Genomic DNA, 13,592 nt, shown 5'->3' on the forward strand with positions numbered 1-13,592 from the left:
TAGAAGGATAGGGGTTGAGTTAAAATATATATTCTAAATTCTGTTAAACAATGTTGTTGTTTAGAGAACGTGTTGTGAATTCTAGTCGTGGTTCCTTAGAAGAAATCTCAATACAGGTATTCTCTACACATACATACATACATACTTACATACACACATACATACATACATACATACATACATACATACATACACCCATACATACATACACCCATACATACATACATACATACATACATACATACATACATACATACATACATACATACATACATACATACATACATACATACATACATACATACATACATACATACATACATACATACATACATACATACATACATACATACATACACATACATACATACATACATACATACATACATACATAAAATCTCAAAACTGTAAAAAAAAATTTTTTAAATAGTTTTGCCAGCTGAGAATGTCGTAAAGCCATGTAAAAGATGTAATTTTTAGGTGATGGGCATTGCCTTCCCCCCTCCCTCCCGGTTTACCCCTGTTCACCCTGAAAACGCCCCTGTCTTGCTCTCCAAACATTTGCCATCAATTATCATGTTTCCTTTCTATTAATTGTCTTGTTTTTTATTCATTTGTCTCTTTTATTTCTTCTTACTCCTATGTACCCTTTCCTTTCTTTTTATTCTTCTGTACTTGTACTAGTACTATTATGTACGGTTGTACAAACTATTGTACTTTAGGGTCTGCAACCTGGTACAGTGTACAGTGTCCGTGTACTGGCCCACAATGACCACGGACCGGGGTCCAGCAGTCCGCCGATCATCATTAGAACCCAGGCGGAGGTAGATCTGCCTTCGCCGCCCACTTCGCTCTCTGCTACACCCATCTCCGCCTTCTCTATCCTGGTAACCTGGCTTCCGCCTCCTAACCCTGATGGCGTGGAGAAGTATAAACTCTATTATCGCCGGGTAAATAGAATTTTTATATTTATATTTTTGTTTCCGTTTCTAAAAATTTGACATTTAACCCTTCTTTTTCCAGCTGTCCGTGCTTTTATCTTTAGAAGGATTGACAGCATCCCAATTTACCCTCCATACAAAATCATAGCTTCCGGTCAAAGCAGGTGGAGAGGATTTTCCATTATTAAACCACCTTTAAAACATACAGGATAACATTTCATATCCTATTGGCCATAATATTGCCTTTAACATAAAACCGATAGGACCCCCTCCCCCCCCCTCAGGTCAGGGGGGGCATGTTACCCACATACAGAAGTCCTGATAACTTATGCATGTGCTCTGGTTTAATTTGTTGTAATCTACAATTAATCAATATGGTGGTCGACCAAATTTAATTGCTTAGAACACGATATTGCGGGGAGGGTTTCCAGCAGAGAGGGTTGGAAGGGATCGTTCACTAGTTTATATTGCAGGGAGGGTTTCCAACCAGGGTTAAAGGGATTGTACGCTAGTTTATATGTGTCTTGTAATTCAAGAGATAAACCGTTTAGAGATTATTGTTTGTTTTTTTTGGCAAAGTCCCCAATTAAATTTCAATGAATGAATACAATAATTGCAAACAGTCTCTTTAAAGCTCTACAATGAGTTTTACTCACGTGCTAAAGGGAAAATTGTGGTAAAAAGGGGGGATGATACTTTCCGAGCCATCAGCGGGGGGGAGGTTGGTATCGGAAATGAATCTAGGGGGGATTGAAAATTAATAAAGGAAAATATTTTTAATTGCTATGATAGTATGGAGTATGCTGTAATTAAAAATGTTAATAACTTTTTAGTTATTTTTTCCGCAAAAAATTAGGGCATTGAAAAAAGAAACAATATAGTGGAGGGAGGTATTTTTAAATAGAAAATATAAACCCCTGGGGCCGGAAGGAGATTGGTTTTTAACCAGAACTAACGACAATTTAAACTTTATTCTTATCCGGTTGTAATCAATAACACCCAGCCTCTTGTTTACAAATCCTGTTTCCGCTTTGAGCCGGGGTTTCTTTTTCTTGTTCCGTCATGGATAACCAGTCTTTTTAACTTAATATAATTATAAATTATCATTATTGATTTTTTTTTATCAAAATTCAAGCATTGATCCCCTTCTCATTAACTTAATTTCTCCTCTATATCCTGTACACGCAAATCTGCTTCTTTAGTAAAAGTAAATTCAGCCTATACGCGAAGCATAAAGTCCGACCGCGTCAACCTTGTTACACCGGCTAGTCCTGCCCATAGACCTAGGTACAGTACAAACTGTGACCCGGCTCGGAAATTCAAATGTACAACGGCTGCCCGTGTGTGATGGTTATGACCTACAGGAATAACTTATTTTGATGGAGCACACGCTGAATCTCAAATTTAAAAGAGCCCACATCAGATATTGAGATTAAGCGATTAATATTAACAATTTCAACAGAAAAGTATTTCTGAATATTTTCAGAGAAGTGTTTAACAAACAATATATTCAGAATCCTTTCTAAAATTTCAAAATCAAAACGAAGTAAGAAGACGATATTTATTCCACAGTTTTCTAGATACCATGCACTGTATAATTCAAAATACGTTGTTTCATTATAATTTGTGTTTCTTCGTTTTTTTTTCAATGGTTTTTATTTTTGTTTTTATTACATTTTTTATGGTCCGCTCTCATTTTGAATTAACATCTAAGCTTTATTATTATTATCATTTTTATTTGTTTTATTAATCAATTTATATTCGTTTAATTTGTAATTTAACCTGCTTTAATTCGATCAGGTTATAGTTANAATTAATAGGGATGGTTTTATATTTCAAGGTATCTTCAATAAACTGATATTACATATAATTGGTACTAACCCATTCAATGGTCCAATAAAATTAAACTACAGGGGGTCTTAGAATTATTGAAATGTTCAAAAAAATTATCTTTAACGATGGGACTCCTTAATAATTTTCACAGTTTTTCAGCTGGACACCCTGTCATCACATGGTGACGTAACTGCAAAATTCGGCCTAAACTTTTTTCTTGAATGTTTAAATGATTAAATAAATCTAAAATTAAACCAAATGTGGTTTTAACATGAAATATCAGATTTAAATTCGATAATTTCAGAGGATTAGAATATTTAAATATCAGTATTATATTCCATGTTTAAAGCTGTTTTGAAATGGTTAAATTAATCTATTTTAGATGGGAAAACTTGTTTAAAAAACAGTTTTGAAGTTATACAATTTTAGTTTTTATTGAAAGCGAGTTCATCCAAAAATTCCTTACTATTTATTTTAATATATACTTTTTTCTAGTTTTATATTTCCTTCTCCAAAAAATCCCCCTCCCCCCTTTCTTCTTTTCTTTGTCGTGGTTAACTTAGAGATTATATTTATAAAAGCTATAGAGTAGAGAGAATGCCGTCCCCTCTTTCTCCCTTTAATTCCCTGGTATACATTTTAAATATACTAAGTACATGGGAGCAAGGTTTAATCCCGCCTAGTATGTGTAGTATGAGGATCAACACCCTTTTTTACAAATACAGGGTGTATCAAAAATAAATATTTTAAATTTGTCCCTGTAAACTGAGGTTACATCGGAAAATACTATAATACCAATTTTTTTAAAGAAAAATCAAGAAAATTTCTATGGGATGTTAAAAAAGTGAAATCCCTGAACATTTTAAATATTCTCTTAAACTTTTTACAATAATACAAGGGAGCGAGGTAAATGAAATCCATGACATTTTTTATATTCACCCTAGAACCCCTATTTATTATTTAGCATAATATGGTTTTAAAGGTATGGGGGGGGGATTATCTAAAAAATGTCACGCCTCTGCAAAGTTTATTTAGAAGGTTGTGTTGTGTTGAAAAGAATTCCAGGAAATAATATATGTATTAAAGTATTTGTCCTGCACAAAACTGCCGGCTCTGCTGCTTTGCTTAAAAACCTAAATCCAAAACGTAAACATTAAAAATGCATTTTAAAATTTTATTGTAGAAATTATATATGTAAATATATAAATATTTTGTTGTATTATCATTCTACATTATCAACTGAAGGATTTATTCAAATTCACACATTTAAACAGTTTTCCAAAAATAACTAATTCAGTGCGCTGGGAGCCACCTGCGAAAGAATCTCAGAACGGTATAATTACCGGGTATAAGATTAAGTGGCGGCGGGGAGGAAAAGGCGGAAATACTCAAACCGTATCCACAGATGGTAGTCGGCGGCTATACGCCATTACAGGTTATTATTATTAATATTATTATTTTTCTTCAGGTTTACGGAATGGTCGGGAGTACCAGGTAAAACTATCCGCCTTGACGGTCAACGGGACCGGTCCCTATACAGGCTGGTTGGAGGCTGCAACCTTTGCCTCCGACCTTGATGAATCTATTGTACCTGAACCTCCTGCTGTCCTCAGAGCTAAGGTTAATATCATTCTTTCATATCGTTTTTTTATCTCAAATAATCAATGTCAAATATTTTCAAGAAAAAATGTTGGTTGCACAATTCTTAAATTCACAAATTGAAAAAAGGGCCAAAAATAAATATATATATTTCTCTATTTAAGAATTTTTCTGTACGATACTAATTTTCAACTGAAGCTGACAAACATTTTTTAGGAACATTTATTACGTATTTTAAAATAAAAGTACGGCAGAAACAGCAACAGTTATTTCCATTGAATAATCGTCTTTAGGCTGCCGACGATTCAATAACGATCGTGTGGAACCCGCCGAGCTCGAACACGATCCTGGTTCGAGGATACACGATAGGATGGGGGAAGGGGATCCCGGACGAGTACACCAAGGTGGTGGACAACAAGCAGAGATACTTCGTCATTGAGAACCTCAGTAAGTATTTTTACCACGATAAATGAATTTTTTTTACAAAAATACATTTTTTCAATTCTTAGTTGTATTGAATATTTTTAAAGTGCCATAACTAAAAATATTTCAATACTATTCGTTTTGTAAATTGACTATGTTGGTCCCGACTATTCTAAGAAAGAGTTTAAGGGGGTACCGACACCGTTGTGAGTTGGTTCTGGCATTTTTTTTACACGAAAGTCACTTCAAATTTAAATTGGCTTGGCTACTTGACTATTGGATTACTGAAAACTTCACTTTAAGCTACTTGATTACTAGACTAAAAGTCTTTTAGACTACTAGACTTCTTGACCAATGAGTCATGAACCACTTGACTAATTGAATACTGGACTAATGGAATAATGGACTAATTTAGACTTCTGGACTAATATAAACTTCTGAACTACTGGAGCACTAGACTAGTCCAATTAGCCGGAAACCAATATTATGTTTCAATCATCAAACCTTTCAGAAATCTTTTATAGAAACTATATAAAGGGAACAAAGAAACTTTACATTTAAAATCAGAGAGAAAACTTTAGTAAACGAATTTAGTTTCTTAATAGAGAAATATTTCTGAATATACCTATTTTTGCAAACTTGACAAACTTTCCACTATACCACTGATATAGTTTTACCAAATCTAATTTTATCTATTTGATTAAAAGGCATAAATCTATCATGCCTGATATAAAATGGTATAATTACGCTACAGGGGGGGGGGGAGATTTATGTCTTGACTGACAATAGTTTTTGCTTTGATAATTACGTCTGCTTGGATGGTTTTAATAAATGACACCCAACCAATAACATTAGAAACACCTTTTTAGCCTTAATTTATCACTCCACTGAACTCCATCAAATTTATATAGGCTCTACTCAACTTGTTCCATTAACTGTATTAAACCTACGTAACTTTCTAAACTCCATTAAAACTACCCTTCTAAACTGCTTTAAGCCACCCCTGACCTACCCTTCTAAACTCCATTAAACCACCCCTAACCTACCCTTCTAAACTCCATTAAACCACCCCTAACCTACCCTTCTAAACTCTATTAAATCCATCTACCAACCCCCAGTGTGTACACATGGATAAAGATCTAATAAAAATATGAAAGGTTTGAAATCAAGTCTCTCTATTACAAGCTTTCTATCTGACAATAGCACCCACTCACTCACTCAACACTCAACAAGGGATTAAAGGAGGATTTTACAACATTTAAACTATCAGAGTTTACACTTGTTAGGATATTTTTGACGGGGGAGGGGGGGGGGGGTTTAATGGCACTTATTAAAAAAAATTGCATTTTTTGAGGAAAAAATACTTTTGTCATTTACAAGATTAAAAAGTAATTTAGATGATGTAACTTTTTTGCATTTAATATTTGAGATCAGGCATGATTTTTAGACATATATTTTAAAGGAAAGGATGGATGGAGGGGTGTAGGTATAATGTCTAACAGTAGACATAATTTTAAAGGAATTGAACAGTATTGTATTGCCTGAAGACTGTCAACCCTGCTAGCGTAACTTAACTATATTTGTATTTATAAAACCCCTGTCTTTTTATTAATTTATTGCTTATTATTCCCCTCACCTCAAGGGACCATTGAAGCAGAACCCTCCCCCCCCCTCCCCCATGCACAAACACATATTTTGCGTTCACGAAATTGTCTTTTTGCACCTTTTCCAGGATAATAACAAAGAAATTGAGTCTTGGCCACAAATTTTGATTCTCTAATACATCTTTCTTTGCAACACTATGTCGTAGACCTTCAACTATGAATTATGTTAGATCAAATGTTAGTTTAATATATCAAAGGTTTACTCCATCAGATGGCAAAGATATAGGGATTACACAATTTAGGGTTTACACAAATACTCAATTCCGTTATATCTTTTTCTTGTTATGTTATTGCTTTTTTTTCAAGATTTTCCTTAATGTGTATTTTTAGGTTCTCTTTTATCTGTTTATTTATATACATGAGTATTCATGTATAAATACAGTGTGCAACTATTTGTTCTAAATGTCAATATATGTAAAATTGGCTCAAGTGAGAACAGATATATTGCCCTTGCCTAATCTTTCATAGGGGCGATACAAGAATATTCTGTTTCAGAGCCGAACAGTGAGTACGTCATCAGTTTGAGGGCATACAATAACGTCGGCGATGGACGGCCGATTTATGAAACAACAAGGACGAGTGACGAGGCACCGAATGAGCCAGCCACGCCACTAGTCCCTCCCGTTGGACTACACGCAATCGTCCTTTCGTCCTCTACGGTTGTGATCACATGGATCGATTCAACCCTTCCCAGGAATCAGCTAATCACGGATAATCGATATTATATTGTTCGGTACACCAGTGTTATTTCGATACAAGCCGAGCGTCCGAAGCACAACTATAGGAATGCAACAGACTTAAACGCCATGATCGACGATCTCCGTCCTAACATGGAGTACGAGTTCACGGTGAAGGTGGTGAAGGGTGCCAGGCAGTCACCCTGGTCTCTGGTCGTCCTTAATACTACACAAGAATCTGCACCCGCCTCCCCGCCTCGGGATCTTAATGTTATCGGTAACACCGCCGATCCTTCAACGATTACGCTGACCTGGTTACCACCGCGGAGAACAAACGGACGGATAAACGGTTATGTGATCTTCTATACCGAAGACAAGAGGAAGCAGGATAGGGAGTGGGTGGTGGAGGGGGTCATCGGGGACAAGACCTCCACCGAGATCAGGCAGTTGGATCCTGACACTAAATACTACTTCAAGATCCAGGCCAGAAATAGTAAAGGATATGGTCCTCATTCAGCTGTAGTGATGTACCGAACTAAATCCGGCGAAATAGGAACAGTGGCAAGTTCCGACGGTGGTATTCCGCCGGCGGTTCAATACTCAATATTTGCAACCGGTGGTGTAATAGTGATTGTGGCGGTTATATTTGGTTTGATGATGTGTCGGCGGGGCTCCAGGGCGGCAGAGCTGGAGCGAAATAAACCATATATGAAAGGAGAGACAGGAGCAGGGCGGGAGAAGTTGAACCCGCCCCCGCCGGATCTTTGGATAAACCACGATCAGCTGGAGTTAAAATCAATGAATTCCAATCAGGAGGAGGGAGGTCGTGCCCCCTCCCTACCCCGCTCCACTCCTGTAGATATCAGAGGCTCCAGCTCCACACTAGATAGATCTAGATATATTGCTCCATATTCAGGTAGGATCCGGCTTCACAATACAATTCCTGCTCCAATCAAACTTTTTTCAATCTTATTTAGTAAAAAATCATTTATTTTAGATATTTTTATTTCGTTTCAACATGTTATCCCTTTTGCTTTATGCTTGTACATTGCTTTAGTTTTGAACTATTTTTTTATATCTGTTTTAATGGTTTGATCCAGTAAAGGAATGATTTTTTATTTTTGGGTTAATGTCCTCTAACTTGGCAGAAAAGCTTTTATTCAATTACGAAATTTCTTCCTTGCAAAAAAAATTGCAAATCGCATTTTTATTCGCGAAATTTCAGTCCCACTTATTTATTCAAATGTCAATTAAAACAATGAACCAAGTGAATTTTTCAGTTAACATTTTAATATCAAATTACACATTACATATACTAAAATCACTAAAACAGGAAGATATTCACCAAAAAATAACGCGGAAAAAAATATCATAAATTTTTTTTTTTTAATGGGTTTCATGATATTTTTTTCTTTTTGTACATATTTTACATACATACATAGTGCATATAGACAGTTTTTTTGTTTTGTTTATTTTGTTTACAGGGTCCTCAGAACTTGCAGTATCTTTTTTAATCTTTTTGATAATTTTAGAAAAGATGATGAAAAAGGGGGGGGGGCCACAAAACGTATTACTCTCCGGAAAATTTAAACAGTGTTTAAACATAACTTAGAATTGTCGTAGGAGGCTGATTTTTTGCATGCAAACTCAGAATTATGTATATTACGTGCATTTTTTGGTTTTGAAGGCACTTATTAAAAAAAATTGCATTTTTTGAGGAAAAAATACTTTTGTCATTTACAAGATTAAAAAGTAATTTAGATGATGTAACTTTTTTGCATTTAATATTTGAGATCAGGCATGATTTTTAGACATATATTTTAAAGGAAAGGATGGATGGAGGGGTGTAGGTATAATGTCTAACAAACAAGGGGGGGGGGGGTTACATTGATAACCAGTGCAGTGCAGGCTGTGGGGGGTGTATGAAGGTTTTATTTTAATTTTATGATGTATTTAATATGATCCATAAAATCTGTTGTTTTGTAGTTTCTTCCTTGTAAACTAGGATTGTGGATTGTTTTTACAGCTTGCCAGTCAAATATTCAGATTATAATAAAATTTGATACTTTTATATTTGGGTCAGGTTTAGACATAATGAAAATAGGTTCCTGATTTTTATTCATCGGACGTTGTTTCTGGTGAACACTAAAACGTTTAATTTATTTTGTTGTCTGTTGTTACTGATCTAAAAGATTAAACGTTGAATAATCGGTAACGGATTAGATTAAGCCGTTGCTGGTCAGCTTTTAAAGATTAATGAACTGATCACTCAAAATCTTATTTTCTAATCCATATATATTTGTGCAACCTCATGTCTATGACGATGAAAAATCTACTTTTTACAACATCAGCGTGCAAAGATATAGAGATGAGAAAATTGTTTTTCCATTATAAATTGTGTTCTTATCAATCAGATTTTTTCTTTAATTGCAAAATTTATTTTTGTTTTATTTTAGGGGGAACTATCAATGGAGGAGGAGATTGTACTTCAGGATACACAATACCATCTTTCAGATCTCAGGGAGTTCACAGAGTACACTTTCTGGGTTTCAGCATTCAATAGGTCAGTTTTTATGATAATAGTATTTCAATTCTTTTTTTTTGCGAATATACAGAGAAAGCGTTAACTATAGCTTCAGATATCGTTTTTCCTAAGAAAAGTTTTACATGTCGACCTTATTTTTAAGCCTCACTCACTAGTCACATCAAATAAATGTTTTCCAAGCTTGAATTTTCTTATCCCAATGTCTTCAACCTGATGGTGTAAATCATTGATATTTTAGCCTCCAACATTTTGATCGAGAAAATTTCATAGTTTGGAACGTCAAAGCTCTTTACTAGATCAGATTGTTATGACAAAAGTATGAGCAAAGGAATTGAGTATTTGATACAAACTCAAATTTTCTAATTTACCCATATCTTTGAAATATCAAAGGTTTACACGAGCAGGTTACAAAGATATAGGGTTTAGAAAATTTGAGTTTTTTTAAAAGATTCGAATTATTTTATCAAGCAGAATTCATAGTTTGCAATATCTAAGGTCTAAGATATTGGGTTGCAAAGATTTAGGGATTTGAATATTAGAGTTTGTGGCAAAGGCTAAATTCCTTTATTCATTTTTTTATTATCATTCTTTTAATTGTTTAATATTTTTAGTAATGGTGAGGGAGGATATAGTGAAGAGATAGTTGCTCGAACCTACTCCGATATTCCTGCTGATCCTCCTCAGAATGTTACCCTGGAACCTGCTTCATCTACTTCTATCATTGGTGAGTAGTCTAAACTAGTCGGAGGGTTACAATTGTCATTGGTGTAGTCTAGACTAGTCGGAAGGTTACAGTTGTCATTGGTGAGTAGTCTAGACTTGTCATAGGGTTATAGTTATCATTGGTGAGTAGTCTAGACTAGCCAGAGGGTTATAGTTATCATTGGTGATTAGTCTATACAATTCAGAGGGTTATAGTTGACACTTGTGGGTAGTCTAGACTAGTCAGAGGGTTATTGTTATCATTGGTGAGTAGTCTAGACTAGTCAGAGGGTTATAGTTGACACTTGTGGGTAGTCTAGACTATTCAGAGGGTTATAGTTGACACTTGTGGGTAGTATAGACTATTCAGAAGGTTATAGTTGACACTTGTGGGTAGTCTAGACTAGTCAGAGGTTTATAGTTATCATTGGTGAGTAGTCTAGACTATTCAGAGGGTTATAGTTGACACTTGTGGGTAGTCTACACTAGTCAGAGGGTTTTAGTTATCATTGGTGAAGTGTCTATACTATTCAGAGGGTTATAGTTGTCACTTGTGGGTAGTCTAGACTATTCAGAGGGTTATAGTTAACACTTGTAAGTAGTCTAGACTATTCAGAGGGTTATAGTTGACACTTTGGGTAGTCTAGACTATTCAGAGGGTTATAGTTGACACTTGTAGTCTAGACTATTCAGAGGTTTATAGTTGTCACTTGTGGGTAGTCTAGACTATTCAGAGGGTTATAGTAGTCATGTAGACTTTAGAAATATAAAGAATCCTGAAAAGTCTAAATGTGTAAAAGTTAAACAAGTTCAATGGTTACTCAGTACTCAAAACATATTTTAGGGCGTTTTTTGTTATTTGTCATTTAGTTGAAAATTTTAGTTTCATAATTAAATTTAAAGAATTAGTGATAAATTAAAGTGGGCATTAGACTTTTTTCTTATTCAAGTGCTTTTTTATACTCTTATGTAAAGATATTGAATCTTGGCCATAAATTCAAGCTTTTGTGTAACCTGATTGTGTAAACCTTAAATATTTAAATGAAGATTTTATTTTGAATTCATATTTGGAAACATTTAAGGTTTATACCGTAGGGATTAGAAAATCTGAGCTTGTAACAAAAACTCAACTCTTTCTCTCTCCTGTCTTGCTTCTCAATTTCATATTTTTCTGTTTTGTTTTCGCTTTCTCAGGGTTTATCCATATCCAGCAGGTTTTTGTGTTTGTTTTCTCTTTTCAATTCTTCTAGTGTTTGTTTACAAACTTTGTTTGTTTACATTTCAGTGTAGAGACAACAATACACTTCTATAAATATATTTGTATAATATTAGTATATATTGTATTGTATTGTGTATAATACACACATAAAAAATATGTACAACATCTTTCTCTTATCCGTCTGGTTTGGGTTTTTAGAATTCACAAAATAATATTTTTGTTGAATATAAAGATATAAACTATATTACTAGAAAACTATGAAACTAAGATTAGTTTGAAAACGAACTGAAAATTTGTTAAAAAATCTGATTTATAACACTTAATTCTTATAGTGTAAACCAAAAAGCCATGTGATAATCAGAATTCATAGTAGGTTTACGACATCAGGTTACCAAGATGTAAGACTTAGAAAATCGAATTGGAGGCGTGTTTTAATGTTATTCTTGAACCCACCCTGGCACATTATGTGTAATGTGTGTCTGAGGATGTGTTGTGTAATGTAATAATTAATTAATTAATGATAAATAGTTTTTAGAAGATTTCTCAGCGTTGGCTTTCTCATGCTTAAGCTTGTAATAAAGGCCCCTCGTAACAAAATCTTTTAAGAGCTGAATATTACATTTCATAATATAAAGCGTGTGTTATATTTTTAGACAAGCCTGACAAAATATTTTACATTTTTTACCATCCATTCCTCATCCTTCAAACATAGCGTGAAAATGATGTTCGGGACAGGAGGGGGGGGGGGGGATTTTTCCCTCATTGTTGAAATTTTGTAAATATTTTAATGTTTTGACACTGAAAACTTTAGAAATATGTCGGGACAAGTTAGTAAATTTTTTTGCATTTATTTTCCTATTCCAACATTGCAACATTATTGAATTAAAATGTGTATTTGAATTGCATTAGTTTTTGCATAAATGCTAGAGATGCCCTAATTCTAACCAAACTCACCCCATTACTTAGCGCTGATTTTGGACAAGGCCCATACATAAATAATATATATATATATGAAATTAATGACGAACCAAATGTCCGAAATAATTAATAATTGTCATTTTATTGACGCTAATGATAATTTTAAGTACAACTAAAAAGTGGAAATTATTGTATACTTCGAGTTGAATCAAATTTGATTGAATATTTTGACGCATTCTTATATTATTATTATATTATTATTATTATATATTATTTATGAAAAACAGATTTTTGTCTAAAATAAAGAATTATAGTGAAGAAACTCACAGGCTGTTTTTTGGTGATTAACGCATTAATGAGATATTAATGCTTGATTAAAGACTCTAACTAAAAACTAATAAATTTATTTTCTTCGTTGAATCGAAATTTGATTTAATTTTGATCTATAGAAAGTTAATATATATGTTAAAATTCTGATTTTCATTTTACATCAGAAATCCTTTGAGAAACTTTATTATTTCGCATTTCCCGGGGGAAGAAAGGACAGAATGGGTAAATTCGAAAGAAGGGGGATTTTAAAATAAAAAAAGGTCTTGGGTCTACTACTGAAAGAGGCTTACAGTCGGGTTAACCATCCCTAACTCTGGATTCTATACAACATAGTTAATGTTTCGAAAATAGAGAAAAAGTTGAAAATAAAAGAACTTAAATGCGCCGAATATTCAGAAAAACTTGAAGATAAATTATCTTAAATGCTTCCAATATATTTACAGAAAATGTTAAAACCCCTGTAAAAAAGAGAGATTAAAATAATTTTAAAGTCGGAGAAAACCGCGAAAACTTAATCTCATAAATTGTAGATTTAAGCAATTTTCCCCCAAGTTTTCCCCTAGGTTCGACCACACGCATTTTATTGTTTTATTTTTAAAATTTTGCGTCTAGGTAATTACATCTATAAAACTATATTACTTTAAATACAGGGAAGGTAGGCTTTTAATTGCAAGGTGGCATACAATTTTTACTTTTATATTTTTATATTTTACATGGCGGGGGGAAATTGGAAGGAGGAGA

General features: G+C 33.9%; 1 protein-coding gene across 1 annotated transcript in view; it reads left to right on the forward strand.

The window, feature by feature from the left end:
* Positions 1–13,592, forward strand: part of LOC111697152 (neogenin) — a 39,357-nt gene that overhangs the window by 19,488 nt on the left and 6,277 nt on the right. The window contains exons 10-16 of the mRNA XM_023467053.1: positions 65–116; positions 723–950; positions 2,742–2,781; positions 4,072–4,209; positions 4,243–4,394; positions 4,667–4,820; positions 6,956–8,053. Of these exons, the coding sequence (XP_023322821.1) occupies positions 65–116; positions 723–950; positions 2,742–2,781; positions 4,072–4,209; positions 4,243–4,394; positions 4,667–4,820; positions 6,956–8,053 (1,862 nt within the window). The remainder of the gene's footprint in view (positions 1–64; positions 117–722; positions 951–2,741; positions 2,782–4,071; positions 4,210–4,242; positions 4,395–4,666; positions 4,821–6,955; positions 8,054–13,592) is intronic.

This window comes from Eurytemora carolleeae, unplaced genomic scaffold, assembly GCF_000591075.1.
Source record: "Eurytemora carolleeae unplaced genomic scaffold, Eaff_2.0 scaffold128, whole genome shotgun sequence".
Classification (NCBI taxonomy): domain Eukaryota; kingdom Metazoa; phylum Arthropoda; class Copepoda; order Calanoida; family Temoridae; genus Eurytemora; species Eurytemora carolleeae.